Source organism: Phyllostomus hastatus, unplaced genomic scaffold, assembly GCF_019186645.2.
Source record: "Phyllostomus hastatus isolate PE091 unplaced genomic scaffold, TTU_PhHast_1.1 phas_contig_80, whole genome shotgun sequence".
NCBI lineage: Eukaryota > Metazoa > Chordata > Mammalia > Chiroptera > Phyllostomidae > Phyllostomus > Phyllostomus hastatus.
Genome location: NW_025333960.1, coordinates 3,529,758 through 3,548,873, shown reverse-complemented (window position 1 = coordinate 3,548,873; position 19,116 = coordinate 3,529,758). Strand labels below are relative to the sequence as shown.

General features: G+C 44.7%; 2 protein-coding genes across 7 annotated transcripts in view; one reads left to right on the top strand and one right to left on the bottom strand.

The window, feature by feature from the left end:
• Positions 1-2,823, top strand: part of CFAP100 (cilia and flagella associated protein 100) — a 35,882-nt gene extending 33,059 nt beyond the window's left edge. Inside the window, exons 14-16 of the mRNA XM_045850283.1 lie at positions 158-363; positions 1,337-1,430; positions 2,375-2,823. Of these exons, the coding sequence (XP_045706239.1) occupies positions 158-363; positions 1,337-1,430; positions 2,375-2,488 (414 nt within the window). The 3' untranslated portion in view covers positions 2,489-2,823. The remainder of the gene's footprint in view (positions 1-157; positions 364-1,336; positions 1,431-2,374) is intronic.
• A 125-nt stretch (positions 2,824-2,948) lies between these two features.
• ZXDC (ZXD family zinc finger C) overlaps positions 2,949-19,116 on the bottom strand; it is a 46,174-nt gene continuing 30,006 nt past the window's right edge. For 2 of the 6 annotated variants that reach the window (XM_045849616.1, XM_045849617.1), the window contains 3 exons: positions 8,517-8,686; positions 5,763-5,864; positions 2,949-4,309 (listed from right to left, as the gene is read on the bottom strand). In XM_045849616.1, the coding sequence (XP_045705572.1) occupies positions 4,298-4,309; positions 5,763-5,864; positions 8,517-8,686 (284 nt within the window). In that variant the 3' untranslated portion in view covers positions 2,949-4,297. The other 4 variants (XM_045849622.1, XM_045849621.1, XM_045849618.1 and 1 more) reach the window with 4 other exon arrangements.

The following is a 19,116-nucleotide window of genomic DNA, read 5'->3' as shown; positions in this document are numbered from 1 at the left end:
CCAGGTGTCCAAGTTCTATCCTTCCTCATGCTTCCCGAGTGTTTACCTGTACTGAACAAGGCCCTGGGAGGTCTGCCATGCCACAATGAGGGCAGACCATGAAGTGGGGACAGACACAAGCCCAAGTGACCCTGCTGGTGGATTGCCCACCTCACAGGACAAGCTGCTGGAGAGCCTAAACCACAAGGTTCTGGATGTGTACCGGCACTGTGTCGGTGTCCAGCAGGAGTCTAACCTGGGCACTGTGCAGATGCTGACCATCATTGAGCACCAGATGGATGAGCTGCTCGAGAACCTGGAGCGTGTGCCCCAGGTCAAGGTCGAGCAGGCTGAGAAGGCCAAGGAGAAGGAGCGGCGCCAGAGGTGAGAGCCTAGGCTGCCCCTGTTATCCTGTTCTCCAAGAACTCCCAAACCAAGGGGACTGGACCCAGGTCCTCCATGCTGGGAGGGCCAGCAGCTAGGACTCTGTGGGAACTGGAGGGGACACCAAGCTGAACCTCAGTGAGGGAAGCCCCTCTTTTGGAGTGGGATGTTGTGGAGTCAGGGAACCCAGGAGCCAAGGTGAGGTGTGGCTAGCACAGCCTCACCTCTGAGTACAAAGGATATTTCCGTTGCTGGACTGGAGAAGACACTGGCACTGCCAGAGCCCAGGGAAGGAAAGGGGTAAAGACTGGCAGCAGCTGGCGGGGAGCCCAGGATTTAGTGGCAGGGGCAGAAAGGTGGAGCTGGCAGTGTCAGAACATTGGAAACAGGTGGCATGAGCCCATCCTCTGAGGGGAGGCCTGGGGAACTCCCCATAGGCCTAGTGGGGCTCAGATGAGTTCCAGAGGCCATGACTCCTCTGGCCTGTGGGATCCTGATTCATTCAGTCCTGTGCAGAGCCCTGGGACACAGCTCTCTGTCTCTCCCATGAACATGGGGGCTCTTCTTCTAGTGCTCTGCTCAAGGCAGACACTGGGCAAAGGTTTAAGAAGTACAAAGGAGACAAGGCTAACTTTACTGGGGTCTGGGCCTTCCAGAGTGATGATGGGATAGCCCTTGGCATGTGAATCAGTGACCAGGGGATGAATCTAGGAACCTGGGCTTCCTGAAGGCATGAGATGATGGCCCTTAGGTTGTCTCCCAGAGAAGCCCAGAGCTGGGATGCCCCCATAGGAGCAGTGGCAGAACCATGGCCCTGCCTTGGAAGTGAAGGATGGATAGGAGTGGGAAGTCTTCTCAGAAGTGGGTGGGTCATGGCCTAAGGGCTGTGGAGGAGGGAGCTGGGAATGGAATTTGGCAGCTTCTTCTGGCCCCTCTAGTCCTTAATCCATTTCTTGCTGCCACTACCATCTAGACTCCGGGAAGAGAAGGCCAAAATGCAAAAGCAGCTTCAAGAAGAGCGTCTGCAACGGGCCCAAGCCCGGGCCCAGGCTGAGATCAAGAAGAAGGTTGGCAGGGTGGCCCTGGGGAGCTACTGCTGGGCAAGGGTCCCACAGCCAGGCACAGTGGAGTTGGGAGGAAAGGAGGGCCTGCAGCCAAGCCTGGTTCACCAAACCCTTAGCAGATGCAATTGCAGGGGTCTTAGAGCCTTAAGAGCCAAGCCTGGATAGAGCAGGGTCTCCCATTCCTGGGCCTACTACCCCTCAGGGCTGCCCTTCCCTTCCTCCAGAATCCTTCCCCTGGGGCTGCCAGCCCTCCTGCAAACACTCCTAGTCAGTGACTGGCCTGGTCATGCCCTCCCAGCCCTGCCCAGGTGTAGGTCCTGAGCACAGAGAGACAGCACAAAAGCTTAGCTTTCCAGAGTCTCACTATACAACCTATACCTCAGGCCAAGCTCATCATCTACTCCTAGGGTCCCCCAGATTGCTGTGTCCCAAGGCCTCCAACCCCACAGTGAATGGGCAGAACTCACCACTTGCCTCTGGCCCTAGCACAGGAAGCATGGTCTCTAATGCAGGCCCAAGCCTGAACATGGCTCATAACAGACAAATAAGGCCGATGGGCTTTCCATGGAATACACCAGCATTCTCCACTCTGTCCCATGGAAAATGGCAGACATTGCAGGATACCCCCCATAATCCCCACAGCAAGAGTTATTTCCCATCTGTGTTTCCAGGTATTTACCACCCCCCACTACCCCCACACATGTAGGGGGCTGGCACCCCAGGGCATAGGCTTTAGTGCTGGACAGACACACTCCTGAGTTGGCTCAGTAACTGCAGCCCTCAGCCTGCAGACAACCAGGAGTGACCAGAGACTGGGACGGCTCACAGGGCCCCACAGTCCCAGCTCCCTAGCCTTTTGGCAGGGGTGTGACCTCCCAGCATCTAGGCAGCACCTCTGGTGTACTGAAGCCACCAGCAGAGGGTCACTGAGTCCACTACCTCTGCAGAGAGGCAGAAAGTTGGTGTGTCGCTCCCGGCCCCCAGTCTTGAAAACCAAGAAAGAACCTGAATACGAGCTGCTGGACAAAGAAAAGGAGGAGCAACTATTCTTCTTCACCTAGGCTTCATGGCGATGGTCTGGCTGACAGCACAGGAAAGATGGCAGCAGGAAGTGAACAGGGCTGTGTCAGAGCCCCATGCAGCCATCACTGTGTCCCCCATGGTCTCCTGCTGTATGTTTCCTTACTCATATGAAATAAACCCCATGACTCTTTGGTGTCTAGGGCCTGTTTAAGGAAGCAGACCCTTTTTCCAAATGCCAGCACTCCTCTTTAATCATTTAACCCTAAGCAAATGTTTGAGGGAAGGAGTCCCTCTTGAATCCCATCTAAAACAAATGCTTTTTGAGAGACAAAAGCCAATTCCATGCTGGGGTATAGTGTGGGACTAGCTCCAACACAAAGACTAGAAAAGCAGCAAGCTAAGCAGATGGAAGGGTTATTCCTACTGACTGGAGGAAAAAGTGATTTCAATACTATCCACACAATTTCTTAAATTAAGCCAAGAGAAACCTTCAGTGTGTAACTATACAAAAACTTTTATTCATTTGCACTAGTAGTTGGGTCCACTGACAACAGAGAACCTCAGTGCCCATAAAACTGACAGCAAGTACCAATCACTTTGTAGTGGACATTCACTGGGGACGTGCAGGAATAAGGTCCAACAATATGTCCTCCTTTGGTAGACCAGTGCAGTATGACTACCCTTAGCAGACAGGCCTGGCACCTTGGAGAGGGAGGGGACTTCTGGAGGACCTGGAAGCTGAGCTAAATGGGCACAGAACTTTAGTCTGTGACGCAGCACAGAGTTCTGTATGAAGCATTTATAAATGGGGCCTAAATTCCTTCATGTGGGGAAGCACTGAGCAGGAGCAGTTGGCACCTCAGAACTGGACAGAGAGAGGAATCACAATCGAATGCTGGGGTCACTCCTAAAAGCCCAAGTCCAAAAACTCAAGAAACAAAGAAAACTAAGAATGTGCAGAGTTTGGATGATTCCAAGTCTGAAAACCAAAACAGCATCTGAATAAACACACACTTCAAAAGGCACAAGGCAAACACAGCATTTCTGAGTGACCATGTCCAGTGTACTAACTAATTAACAAGTATGTGCAAGGTTATTCGCTTGTCTCCTTCTGCAATACAAAATTTACTCTGTAAAAATGTATGGTCACATATGATAGCACATCTTCAATCTCAACAAAAACATGTACATGCCATCATTACAATTCTGCACATAATTTACAGCATTCAGAACATTATAAACCACTGTCAAATTACTATTAAATGTTAATACCCAAATACAGAATTTAGAAAACTTATTGAAATGTTTCAACTCTACCACCCCCAAACTATGAGCTCAAAATTCAGGTTCCACAGAGTGCTTGCCAATAGGGACCCTAATGTGCCCACTTCACCCTGAGTATTTTCCTCTTACACAAGAAGCCTGCCTGGTCTGCCAGAACATGGATTAAAATTTGGCTTCCTATAACAGCAAGCTCACTTCTGCCCCACAGTGTGACAAAACCCAACTATGAACACTATCCAAGGGGTTGAGAAACAGCCTGTTACATAGTTCTCAGAAAGGGAAAATGGGGTTTTTAGATCTCCCTCAGGGCAAATGCTGAAACACCAAAGCTGGAAGACCCCATTTGGTTTTACTACAGATAAAGTTGTATTTGACTATGGAACTCGTACACTATTTCCTGCACAAGTCTATTTTTTTTAAATGCAACTCCATGGCTCAGATCAAATGGGAAAGGGATGTGTATACACAGGCAAGTACAGAAGAGGTGCATGCTTTGCCAGAAAGGGAATCCTTGCATCACTGCAGCATTTTTCTTGGACAAGGCAGTTTCAAATGGTATAGCCTCAGACTGGTTCCTGATAGAATATGAGAAAAACATTTTCAATAGATGTACCCAAAAGTCTCTGAAGAACTAGGCTGGACTTCTGAGCAGAAACCAAGTGGGTTCTCACCCAGGCCTGCTAGACCATGTAACAGAGTCTCACAGGACACAGCCTGGAGGTATCACCCTTGGGTCCCCCTGGTAGAGGGCTGCTTTCACTGAAGGTCCTGCAGGTTGATTGTACTGCCTGTGCAGTGCACATCCTCAGGCCCAGCAGCCCCTCCAGCTGCAGGAAGCACCTTCTGCAAAACCAAGCAGAGTAATAAGGGGGACAGAGCAGAGGGCTGAGGTGGTATAGGTCCACCTCACTGCTGCTCACCTGGCAGCATAACCTGCAGGGCCACTCAGCAGGGTGCTCCTGACTTTTCTCAATTAAAAAGAACTTGTTTTCCCCTTATGTTTACATATATTTCCCTTGAAGAAATTTAAACAATAAGGATTTCTAAAAAAAAATAACTGTCCTTGTTTAACCTGTAACCCTGTTCCCTCAACTTCATATGTGGCAAGCATATGAAGTTTACCTAGTTAGGAAAGGTAACTTTACCTAGTTATGACAGGTAAGTAGGCAAGCACCTTTCCTAGTTACACTAGGTGTCCATCTGCAACATCAGCAGCTGATCAGAACTCCAGCTGCATTATCATCACCCATCTAATACATCTCTTCATGCCAGAGAAATATTCCTACATCATTAGAGAGGCCATGATGACCAGCTTTTGGCCACTTGTATCCTACCTTATTTCTTTAGGAGTAATCTTGTGAGTGGGAATACAGCCAGAATGCAGCAGGAACTAATGAAGCTTTCTTTCTGGATAGGTGCTACCAAACCACCCTCCAATTCACCCCCACTCTAGCAGTGTGGGAGCTCCCACCTCCAACCCCACCTCATACCAGAGCTTTATTCTATATTTATTTTTGACATTAAGAAGAATGTTTAATAGTCCAATTTGAATACAAGAAAACTAAAATTCCTATTTGTATGGATTTTAAATATATATTTAAAGTTTATCATTAGAAATTTAATAAGCTACATACTTTCATTATTTTATATCCAAATTACCCACAGCCACCTATATATCCAGCTTAACCACTTACTTAAGCAAACTCTTTAATTTGTCTGGCTCTATTTTTCCACAGGTTAAAAACTAACTTCCCACAGAAGAAAGTGACTAGAATTTCTATATATAAAATGTTTTAAAGAGTATTTTCACCTTACTTACTAATAGGAGCTATAATAACAGCAAATTTGAGCTTTAGTCTTACTTAGCCTTTATTTCTTAGCCATTTACCACCTTTTCTAGAAAGTAGCACATATGATGGCAACCAACCCAATGGATCTACACCCAAGGTCCACCTCCTGATCAGCCTCAAAGCTGGATGCTTCATGGTAGTCTTACTAACAAACCCAAAGAGCTGTAAGGCATCAGACCTGGAGGACATAGACAGGCAAACTGGTGGTGAACAGGGGGTGGAAGGTGGAAGGCTGCGGGCTGAGCACCAACGGCAAGACTCCTTCACCTGAAGGGTCATCCTGGGGAGGCAACAGCACATGTTTTATTAGCCAGGCATGACAGCATTCCTTACCTCAGCCTGAGATATCTCAGTATGATTACGCAGCAAAACTAGTCCCATCCATTGTATTCCAGGCAAAACACCACCTGGACCCAGGTGAAGCCTGAGAACTCCACAATAATTGGCATTGGGGCTGGGAGCTGCTTGCTCCCACTTCTGGTCCTTATTGTCTCACCTTGATCCTAGCCCAAGTCCAGTGGGCTAAGGAGGACCTGAACCGCCTACGATCAGCTGTTCCTCCCTTCCAAGCCCTTCTTCTGGAACTTTCCCGTGTTCTCCCACACTCAAATTCCTCCCCTTAGTCCAAATGCCAATTTCTCTACTGTTTGTTGTTCTTGAACTCTGATGGAGACTCTGGCATTCCTCTCTCTGTGTCCTCAGTGCTTTCCAGCAGACTTCTCAGACCACATAGGTAGGCTCATCTCTGCCCTGGACCCAGCCGTCAGTCAAGCTGGAAGGGACTGGAGAGATGGAAAGTCTTTTCAAGAGGAGAAGGCAACCAGGCCCCTAATCACCCAATTCAGGAAAGGGACACTACTTAACACTTTACTTGTCTTTCATCTACACATTCAGCCCATGGCCATCCACAGCCCTCATTACTCAAATCCTGGTGCCACCGCCACCATTAGCATCTCTCATTCCTTCCACAGCCTCAGGAACCTTCTGTGTCAAGCACTGAGCACTATCATTCTGATTTTGCATATGATAAAACAGAGGCCAGAAGCACTTAACTTGCCTAAGACTACACTAGCCAGCAAGGGAAAGATAAAGGATTAAAACTCAGGTTTCTCTACCTCAAAGCTGACATCTTTAATTGGGTAACTCTTAGAAAAATAGCCACTGCTTTCCACAGTGGCTGCATCAATTGGCCAAAAAAAGAAAATTTTACCCTTTGCAACAGCATGGATGAACCTGGAGAACATTATACTAAGTGAGATAAGACAGTCAGAGAAAGACAAATACCACATGATTTCACTCATATGTGGATTTGAATAGGCAAAAAAGCAAAATAGAGACCAACTCACACATAGAGAGCAGACTGACAGCTAGCTATGGGGGGATGGTGTTAGTGGAGGGATCGAACAAAAAGGAAAAATTACTCATGGACATGGACAACAGTGTGATGACTGCAGTGGGGAGGGGATATAAGGGGGATAAATGGTAATGGAAAAAATACAATTAAAAAAATTTTTTTTAAGAAAAATAGCCACTACTCCTTTTCCAACTAGTTCCTGTTCTGCCAATGGTACCAGCCTCTCTGCAGTCTCCATTTTAGAAACTTGAGTCCTGCCTTCTTCACTTCTCACCTATCAGCCTTGACTATGCTCAGAAGGTTTGGGCCAGTCTGCCTCACACACATCCAACTTCCACTACCTCTATCTCGGGAGAATCTTTCATTTCTCTGCAGACAAGTCCCACAACATTCTCACATCAGCTTCTGGTTTACGATAGCATGGCCATTCACTGGGCCCATCTCCCAAGCCCTCCCCAGGCTCTGCCCAGGCTGTTCCTGCCTCTCTTTCACTTATCTGAACCCTACAGACAGACTGTTAACAGCCAATATAGTCTTGTCTTCTTCATGAACCTGTCCCAGAACTAGACTCCACAGATGGTACTCCTCCCTTCTCCAGGTCAGCTCAGGACTCAGATGCCCTATGACATCTCTTAATTGTGCCCTAGCCACATGGTGCTCTTTGGCTCCAGAGTACCCAGGAGACAGGAGATTGCTCAGAGGTAGCATATGATCAGGTCAGGAGGGACATATTCCCTCATCTTTTAAATCTCTTCTGTCTTAAAACCCAAATTACCTTACTTCCCTATTCTGGCCCCTCTGGCCCCTCAAAAATAAGACTGGAAATAAAAGTGTACACAGAGGTATAGAGGTGAATGTGTCCAGTGAGTGTTCATGGAGTAGTTGCCAGCTGTAGACAATCTGCTAGACCGTGGGCACAATCTGAGAGGTGGCTGGCTCTGCCCTTGAGGGGCTTACTTTGGTAAATAAGAAAACAAGAAAAAAAAAGCTACCAAGTTTAATATACAAAGGCTACATCCTCTAGTGTGCTGCAAGTAGTCCCCAGAGATGGGGGTGACAATGCAGCCTGAGAAATCCCCTTCACTCCAGCCCTGAAAAGAGAAGTATGGTCTAGGGAAAGGCAGGCATCATAAGGAGCCACCATAAGGCATCTGTAGCATTGTAGTGTCTGTCTGTGGCCAGCTTCAAGCAGCCCAAGCAGCTGCAAGACAGCTACAGGGGGCGTTGGGATGGAGCAGGCACATTGCTCCACTCCACAGGATTCCTAACAAAGTATGGAAGATAGACTACATGGGGAGTGGGGAAGACCAGACACACACAGAGTTTTGATACTGACGCATCAATCCTAATGAAGATAAAAGCTTGAACAAATGATGGATGGGAAGAAGGGAGAAGCTAGGGTTATAGAGAGAATATTTAGGATATAAAACAGTACTTGGAACAATTCAGAAGTGGGGTGGGGGGCAGGGCCCTTCATTGAGAGGAAGGTATACTCAGAGACATAAGGCTTGAACCTTGCTCACAGCTCTTGCCTGGACACCTCTGTGGCCTGTCTCCTCCCAGCTGGATGGCTCTTACCTGCATTAAGTGGGCCTGAACACACTGCACCCCGGCTGCTGAAGCTGGTTCTGGCAGACCTCCGCCAGGCACCACCAGGTTCCCACACAACCAACCGCTCTGGCTTGCATACAAGTGAGTAGGACTGACTTTGCCACCTTTCACTTTTCTCTGAGTAGACCCTGAGGCTCCTAAAATGAAACAAACCAACAATGCACTGTATGTGGTACTGTCCAGGCCCCTGCCTTCACAGAGGGCACACTCTGGTGGAGACAGCCTTCCCATTACCTGTCACTCTGCACAGCCCTGCAGAATTAAAATGACTGAACAGGAACTGTCATAAGGTAAGAGGTGAAAAAAATATACTGATCATGTGTCTTTTGGACAGACAACAATCAGACCCCAGATGCCTACTTCTTGAGGGCAGAAACTCTTCTTTCCTCTCCTTCCAACATGCAGCTCCAGACATATGGATCTCTGAGCAAAACCAACCAGTCGGAACAGCAGAATCACAAAAAAGGAAAGAAAGAAAGCAGGTCATTGCATCCCACCCTTGGGCACTTTGGCACTTGCTAAATGGCTGCCATATCCTTCAGGCTGTTTCTGTGCAGCTTCCTTTCCAAAAATCATCATCACTTCATTGGCTTCATAAAGGTTTTTTAAAAAATTAAATACAAAGAAGAAAGAAAAATCTTGACACTCAGAAAAGGTTTTCCTGACACTCATATGGTTTGTGAGCAGCAGGAAATCCCAGAAGCAGAAACCAGTCTATATTTAATGCCTGGCTCCACAGTTGACTTGACCTTGGACTAGTAACCTAAACTCTAGTCTCAGTGTTCTTCTATACCTACAAAATGGGAATAATAGTCCTTACCTCAAAGTTTTGGGAGGAGTAAATAAATATGTGTAAGAGTTTAAAACAGTGTCTGGCTCATAGTGAGTGCCAGTAATTTTAGGTGCTATTACTGCTATGTCCAGACATAGCTGGACACATGTATACGAATGGCATCATAAAGACAATTTTATAAGGACTAGCATACAAGTTATTTTGAATAAAAGTATTCAATTTAATTTTGTTGAATTTAACAAAATGAAAAGAAACAAACTGAAGGACTTGCTAAACTTCTAGAAAATTATTTCTTCATGGGAATTTCTAATTTAATCTAAATTTAAAGAAAAAAATGGAAAATAGGAGAGGCTGGATTCTTTTTTTGGAACTTTAGTTTCTATTTTAAACAGCAACAGTTGACTGCCTGTTGAACTACACAGGTCGAACTGTCTTTGTTACAGCCGATTTTACCTTAAGGTTTCAATACCACACAAGCCCAGAGGTCCCAGCTCCAGAGCTGCACTATCTCCTCTCTGTAAGCGTGGTGCGTGCTGCTTCCCGACCCTACTCATCTCATGAGTGGCTGGATCTCACGCCAGTTGTTTCCCATATCTCTCACAGTCCCACATGTCCAAAAAGATTTCCTGCCCTCGGCATTCGCCAGCCACCCTGGCTGGTATGAAACTCCTGGATCACAACTCCCTTCCCTCGATGCTTGATACTCACAGCTCTGTGGCGAGGAGCACTGATAACTGCAGTGCGTCTTCCTGCACACAGCCTACTATTTTCTTCCTGGGTGCCTGAGGAATTCTTTATGTTTAAAGTACAATTACTAAGGACTTCAGATGGCAAGCCTCAGTTTCCCAGAGAGCAGATTCAGTGCCCCTTTTGCTACAGGGAAATGCAATTCCATTACACCTCTGAGCACTTCCTTTTCTGTTCTCTGACTCAGTTTACCCAATAACCCCCGCCCCATGAGCTCTGGCTGGTCTCCATGTCTCTCTAAATTGCTCTACTGGTTTCAGACACCACAGCAGGGCTGGGACTAGGGTAAGGAGGTGAGGAGTAAATTCACTCACTCTTCTGTAACAGTTACAACTTTTACATCACTCCCTAGTCTTCTGGGAATATTAATTCTACTCACCTCTGGAATTTTACCTGAATATGCTATTATACTTTGAAGTCATTTATCACCCTGTCATATTTCCCTACAATAAAAAACTGTACATAAATTGCAATTTTATTTATTTTTAAAATGTATTTAAATATACTTTCTAAGAGTTAAAATTCTTCATCTGAAAAACTTAGTTACCATTGCAATTATTAGTAATGCAAACCAAATCCAAATAACATATAAAAACTTTGACAGATAATTATGAAATAGTAAAAGCAAAACTGTACTAAAAACACATCAAGAAGAGTAAGCCTGACTGCTTGTTTTCCACACAGACTTCCGCCAGGCACCACCAGGTTCCCACACAGTCAACCATTCTGTCTAGAGTACATGTGTTTGTGTAACTATCACTTATTGCTAGACTGAGACACAGTCAAGCATATATTTCTGCCAATTAAAAAATATTTTTAAAACTAAAATGCTAGTGTTCTTTAAATACAATTTCATTAGCCCTGGCTGATATGGCTTAGTGGATTAAGCACTGGCTTGTGGACCAAAGGGTCTCCAGTTTGATTTCCGGTCAGGGCACATGCCTGGGTTATGGGCCAGATCCCCAACTGGGGGTGAAAAGCAACTGATAGATGGTTCTCTCCCTTTCCCTCTCTCTAAAAATAATTAAACAAAATCTTTAACAATAAACAAACATAACTTTATCACATCATTGTAACTGCAGACTCAGCTCATTCAATGTAGGGGCACTGTGTGTCACAAAGCCAAGCAGCATCGTTAGTCATTACTATCAGGATGGATGGCTTATTTCTGATAAAAGGTCCAACTTCATTTTTTAATTCAAATAAGCAATATTAAGACATGTTTCAAGGAACATTATGGAATTAAAAAAAGGCATCAAATCATGTATTTTTTTCAACTTACTTTTAGAAGCAGGCAAGATTTAAATGATGCATATAGGTTATTTATCATTTAGTTTTATAACAAAAAACAAGATAAATATTATCTATTTCTCATTTATTTTGTAATGATTCAATGCCAACTGTGTGGGTCACAGTCAAATCTATGAAACATGAGACAATGATCAGTGCCTGCATTCCTTCACTGAATGTGTGCTACCATGTATAATATTCAACTATGAGGAAGTTAAGTAAAAAATCATGTGTACAAAACCAGAAATAAATTCCACTAGTTTTGCTAGACACCATGATTAAACATTTCCTTTATATTAATGAAAGACAAATGTTCACTACTGAAAAACTAGTCAGTAACTAGAATAAGATCGTAAAGGCATTAATTTTATAACAGGAAATAAGACTAACTATAACTAGAATATTTTATGGTATATCAAAAGCTAAATTGGTATTAACTACTCTGTCAATATACAATCTGAAATTTACAGAAATTCTCTTTTCAGCCTGTACCTTCAATCCAGTGTCTGAAAATCTGGTAATCCTGCAGACACCACAGTTACATTTAAAAGAATCACTGCTACTAACTTGAACTGCTCTAGTGCCAGGTTATTTTTCTTTCCAAGTAATAACTCATTCTAGGGATGAAATACGAATAGCTGAAAAATGTGAATAGCTGAATGCTGTTGCTTTTATGGGACTTGCTCCTTAAGAAGCAGCTCATTTTATGACAACAGTACAGGACTAGGAATGGTGAGGGCTTCAAATGAAAACTGCTTATCCCGCCCAAGACCCCTTATACAATATATTTCCATTCAAAACATCTCACCATTCACTCCTAAAAAAACTCTCTGCACAACAAAGGGCAAGCTGACCCTAAAACCAGCATCTTGAAGTGTGCTGGGTTTGGTCCTCTGGAAAATTATTGTTGTTTTTCTTAAGATTTTATTTTTTTTTATTTTTAGAGAGGAAGGGAGGGAGAAAGAGAGAGAGAAACATCAGTGTGTGGTTGCTTCCTGCACTCCCCCTACTGGGGACCTGGTCCGCAAACCAGGTATACGCCCCAACTGGGGACCCCTGGTTCACAGGCCAGCACCCCATTCACTGAGTCACACCAGCCAGGGATATTCTGTTTATTTTTATCCACACCCTACATTGTGCATCCCTATAAAAGCCTGGTTGAGGGACATGGCTCATTTTTTAGAAAGCAGAAGGGCAGCTATAAAAGGAAAGGTGGACAAGCAAACCTGTAGAACTCCTGGGCTCAAATGCACTTTCTCAGGCAATTCAATTTTAGGTACCATTACATTTGCAAGGTGACAATCTGAAAGCTGATTCCTTTAAAACTATCCATGCCTGCCTCCCCCTTGAAAGTCTCTCCAAACACCCAAGGTCCTGGAAATCACGGTGAACACTGCCCATCAGCTCCTGTGAGAGATGCAAAGAAAGAAGACAGGATAAGGAGAGGGGGTATCTGACCCCCATGGTGCACCAAGCATCCATCAGCGCAGCAGGTGGCTTCTAGTCTCCCTGCTCAAGAGGAAAAAAAAAACACCTTTATTGTTAGAGCCATCAGGGCAGTATATTTTGTTATACGATCCCAAATGATACACCTTGCCATCTGGAATTGTGTCATCAACATTTAAGATGAGTAAAAATTAATTATACACTTCCTTGTTAAGCAAGACTCTCCATCTATGGATGCTTGATGGCATTGTTAAGCAAATAGGTGGTCCCTACATGGAACCCCACTTATGATCACACAGCAGAGTCCTCAATAGTACAAAAAGTCACAGTAGTAAATACAACATGACCCAGTTAATAAACCAATCCCCCCAAAAATAAAAAATTCCTTTCTTACAGTGGAAATCCCGAGCCCCGTATAGAGCAAGGTAATCTTCATACTGAAATGAATTTTGCTTTTATATTTTCAACATTGATCCAAAACACTGACTTATGCTAGACAACTTTAAACAGTAGGGAAAGAAGTATAAATCCTACCACCAAGGAAATCTCTGGTAAGTAGATCTAAAAAGATAATCCTATGGATATTAAATAGCAAAGTGAGCTGGACCATGCAGTCATGTGACCTGAGCTCCCACTGACTCCTCCTGGAATGGTGGCACAGCAGGCTACCACCTCATAGAGCCACTATGAGAACTAAGTGAGGCCAGCAGGACACAGCCTGGCTCAGAAGTGCTGCACGGACACCAGCCCTACCACTATGGTGACCTCCTAAAGGTGCCCCTATACTGACAACTACGGGAGAATTGGGTGCCAACCCAAGTACCCATTATCCTCATCCTCAGGGGGTTCGGGCTTCAAGTGCACTTAGGCCTCTATCCTACACACCACTGACTCATATGCCTCCCTTTCCCCAATCTGGTGTATGGGGGTTGGGGGGACAGGTGTGTCTGATAACTCTGCCTTTACAGGCACTTTCTCTACTGGGCTCCTCACTGAATCACAGAACACAGCAAACTACTTGAGTAACTTCCCAATTCTGAGGATGGGATATTTGATTCATTATATATTGTGGATGGTGGAGGGTACAGAGGCATAATTCTCTCACAGTTCCTGATATTACTACACAGCTATTTTTTAAAAAATTTTTTATTTACTGATTTTAGAGAGAGAAAGAGGGGTACAGGGGAGAGAGGGAGGGGGAGTGAGTTGTTGGGAACTGCCCTGCCTGGTTTCAGAGGCTGTAATCCCCCATGGCTAAAGCTGAGTAAAAGACGTGGGACCATAAGTCACTTAGAAGACAAAGCTTATCTTCCTTGTAGGGGCACCACCGCTGCCCCCTTTCCCTTCACCCTGCTTGGCCCCTGGCGGATGACTGGTTAGCCAATGACGGGTAAGATTCCTCAAAAGAGGGATGACCTAAGATAGGCATGGTCATGAAAGGACCCTCAAGGAAGGACTTGAGGGGCTATAAAAAAAGGGGGTGATGGACCCTCACCCCTTGGCTTTGACATAGCCTGAGTCCTCATTCTGTCTGCAAGAACTCTCCTAATCTCTTGGCTGCCTTACTTCCCCTGCCTGACTTAAGCCTGAAACAATGCTGGAGGTGTGGCCCTGTACTGGAAAGGGCGGGTTCCCTAGAGTGATGAGGCCTAAGAAAGAATGCATAAAATCCTATAAATACTACCTAGCTAATACCCTCAACTTAAATTATAAAGGTTCAAGCAGGAAGTGAGTTTGTTCCTCAAAGTTTTATGGCCCTTTAACTATCTGATCCTGACTCAAAATAAGCCCTCAGAGTTCTCTGAATGTTATCTATTGTTTAATCATTTCTGCCTGACAATGATTGATGAGCTTTACGTGTATATACCCTGTATTCCTGTGCAAACTGAATCCAATAAAAGCTTGTCAAGGCAAGGGTCAAGGCACTCTCTTCTCAAGAGAGTGGCTGACGCACTCTGAGGCTTTTTCTCCTTTTGAGAGAGAAGCCACGCCATCCCTTTTCCTTCACAGAACTTGGTAGTCCATGTGAATTTGTCTTGCCTCATCCATAACGTCTCAGACCCCAGGAGCCGGGATCCAAGTGAGTGAGAAAGAGAGAGATGGATGGAGGGAGGGATGGATTTGTTGTTCTACTTATTTATGCATTCATTGGTTGGTTCTTGTATATGCCCAGACTGGGGATCAAACCCACGACCTTGGCATATCAAGACAACACTCTAACCAACTGAGCCATCTGACCAGGACTAGCTACACAGCTATTAAAAAGATGTACTATAAAATATATTTATTCACAATGAAAAATATTCATTATTAACAGTAAAACAGACAAAAACATGTCATTTCCTCAAAATTAAGTAACAGGTATAGTTTATACACATAGTGAAATGTTTAACATGAAAACATTGGAAATGGTTTTCTTTAGGTGGTGGAGCTGTGGGAGACAGTGCGTAAAAATGAATCTTCATTTTTATCAGAGTAAACCAACATTATCAGAACCATTTACTGAACACTAGTCCTCTGCTTAATGACTTGTGCACCTGCACCACCTGTCCCCATTTGTCCTGCTGACCAGCTCCTCTCCAAGGCACTGGCCAGGCTTTCATCACCAACAATTCTCAGCATGCCTATATCACAGTACAGCAGTCTCCCCACCTCACTGTTTCTTTTTTTCAAAGCCCGCATGGAGATTCTCACTATTCTTTCACATAAACTTAAAACTGTTTTTTTTTTTCAAGTTCCTTTGGGATTTTAAAGGAATTGAACAAAGATGTAAATTAATAAGAACCGAGTGTTTCCATCCAAAGTACACGGTAGGCCTTAAGAAGAACCTCATCCAGGCCCAGTATACATCTGTCATTGGTGATCCCAAGATTCTATTGGGATCACCAATGATTCGGGATCACAATAGAATCGGAATCACCGATTACTATTTTTATTGCCATCTGAAGACTTAGTTTTTATTATTTTTTCTGATAAAAGCTACTAATGTGATATATGTAAATGTTCATCATACAATTAGCTGCCTATTTATCTTTATTTCTACTTAAGAGTCCATTCCTTTGGATTTTCTAAACCTGATCAGTCATTGATAATCACTGCTTCCTTTCTATTTGATTCCCTATTTTTCTCTAAACTTCCTATAAAAGTGTCCAATATCATTGCATTGTTGGTTTGGTTGCCTCTTCTCCAGACTGTAATATGAACACTTCCCACTGACACTGTTAGTCTGACTTGCTCTCATTAGGGAAATGTTTTTGGTTCATAGTTGATTAAGGATTGTGATTAAAAGAAAAAAAACCAGCAGTGATGAGAAATTATTGGCCGCCTTTTTTGGCATCAGGGAAGAGAATGTGGTTCTCCTCTGGTCTTCTGATGTGGCAGATAATGCTGATAGCTGTCTAACCCCACCCACCCAGAACCTTGGACAAGTCCTAATGACCCAGAGTCTAAGTACTAGTTTACTTAGTTGGGAGTTCCAGGTCCACTGCACTTGAAGGTGATAGTTCCTATGTGTATTATATAGCTGAGGGTTTGACTCCTGGTCTGGTCAGCCACTAGCTATATAGTTCCCATCAAGTTAATCTCTCTCTGCCTTAAGTTCCTCATCCAGAAAATGGGGTACTGGTACTGTGAGGACTCCAGGGGCTAACAGATGGAAGGAACTCCCAAACAATACTGGGTACCATGATCTTTAGTGGTCATACCTGTCAGGTTTAGCACTGAAGTGGGCTAAATGAATGGCTTTTATTTGAATGTCTCCAGTTACCAGCAACCTGTTTATGTTCTTTCCATAAATACTGACTGAATGTTTACTACATTATATACTGTGCTAATAATGATGAGTCTTACCATAGTGCTTACAATGGCTGGTGTATTCTAGATGCAGATGTTTGTTTTTCAGGGTCACACAGACAAACCCACAATCAAAATACAATGATGAAGGAATACAGAGTACCCTGGGAACCGTGAGGGGCTTACTGCCAAGAGACCTGAGCAAGGTTTGGGGGATACTGTAGTGCCATAATGCAGTCAATCGCCCTTGACAAACTGTTTTTAGTTAGGGAAGCTGTCAGGGTCCCATCAGGACCACAGGAACACTCTAGCTTATTGCACCCAGAGGGACTTCATGCACACAATGGGGTACATCAGCAACAGTACACTAAGGAACAAGAAAATAGCCAGATGGGCACACCAGGAAGGCAAAAGCACACAAGTCCAGAAACAAGGACAGTGTATAGGATCCAGAATTACATCAGGGGCAACCCAGCAAGAACTGAAACCACAGGAGACATGGGCATTATCATAAAATTCCTAACAAAGCAGAGCACAAAAGAGGAACTGGTTTCCCCTCTTCCCTCTGCCTAGTCTCCTATCAATGTTCTCACAGGCCAACCCTGGCTGAGAGTCTGAGAAGGAGTCTCCAAGGATGGGAAAGTCAAATGGCACATAGAAAGGATTAACAGGAGCTCCCAGAGTGACAGAGAAAACTGGGGTAGGCTGCAGGACCAAGTGTGTCCAAGCAACATCAGCAGCTCAGGACCACTAGAGTACATGTTGGGCAGAGAATGGTGGGTCAGACTTCAGGGAGCAAGGAGGGCACACCTAAACAGAGCAGGGATTTTGCCCAAGGTCACAATACCTAATTTTGTCAGGTAAGCTCTCAGGGACAGGACCTAAAAGCACATACACACAAAGCCCTGCCACTGTCTTCTTTATTCTGCTCCAACAAAAACATTAAATGAACATATAGAAGATGTGATAAGCAAAACATACATTTAATTAAACCTATCACTGGGGCTCTCATTAGCCCTAGAGTGAATGTTTTGTAAGAATCTTTGCACATGACTCTCACAACCACCTAGAAGGGCAGCTCCCATATGTGTCCCTCTTTCACAGAGGATAATGCTGCATCCAGAGGCTGGACACTTGCCCAAGGCCACTGCATCCAGAGGAGCAGACCTCAGCCCCCATTTCTGACTCCACAATTAGTGCTCTGAATCCCTAGACACTGCCACTTGGTGTTGTCACCATGGGTCACATGGACAGCATAGCTCTTCTATGTGTAACAAAGCTGATTACATTTTTTGGTTAAACAGAGACCTCCTCTGTATAAGAAGTAGAGACCTGTTAAAGAGGGCTTTCAGCTGGACACCTCAACTCACAGCCTGTTCACAGAGAGGAGTCACAATTCTCTACCAATACAACAGGAATGTCACTGTTACCAACCCCTTTTACCATACTTTGGGAGATTTCCAGCTATGCCAGCCTTTAAAACCACAGCTAGAGTCCGTGAACAGACATACTCCTTGTGCCCAAGGGATCAATGACCAGAGAGGAATATGGCCTTGCCCATGAGTATACTGTAAAAGGCTCATGCTCTGAGTAGCTTTCCAAAGCAGACAGCTGTGCTTACCTAGCCTAAAGGGCTCTAAGCCCAGGAAAGTGAAGGTCAGCATAGGGAACTACCACGGCCAGATGAAGCCAACACATCCCTCATCTAAAAAAGAGTTCAGAGCAGAGGCCCCCAACCCATGTCACCAAAAGTCCAAAATCCACTTTCCTTCCCCATCACAGGCTACATCTGCCCCAGGGTGCCTAAACAGGGTCTACAGGGTGTGAAAAGCCCCCCAAGTGATGATGACACACTTTCCTCCATATCACTAGGGCACTGTTTCTGGATCTGTAATCAAGACTCCTCATCCATACCAACAGAGGGTGGGGGGGCGGCGGGTCACTTCATGACATCACTCACATTCATAAGCCACACTGGCCTTTACATTCAATGTCCATGTGAAGGTTACCAAAATTCTCTTTTGGAAAAAAGTCACAACTGCTTGTTGTAACTCCCTAGTTAACTGACAGCCACACCAGGGCACTTTTCCTGTCCTCCTCAGTGTGGTCCTTCTGCTCTCATCACAGCAGCAACAGGAACAAAAGGGAGCAACTTTGTAACTTACATGCACAAAGATTTGTGTTTTAATGTAAAAAAAAGTCCATGTATATATTTTAAAAAGTAGATCACTAGCCTAATTTCAGGGCTCATTTGAACCCAATTGTTTACTCCAACATTCCAGCTATGTAGACTGACCAGCAGCACCAAGTGCAGTAGTCTCACCTCACCCTCTGCCCACATGCCTATCTTCCAGTGTTGGACAAGCTGACCTGGGCTAAAATCAAGGAGCTACAGAGCTGCCCCTAACCCATAATGCCAGGCCCTTGCCTGTTTCCTACTGCTCTCAATCCCCACTCCCTTCTGGGAAGGGAAACTGATTCTAGACTGCGTATCTCAGC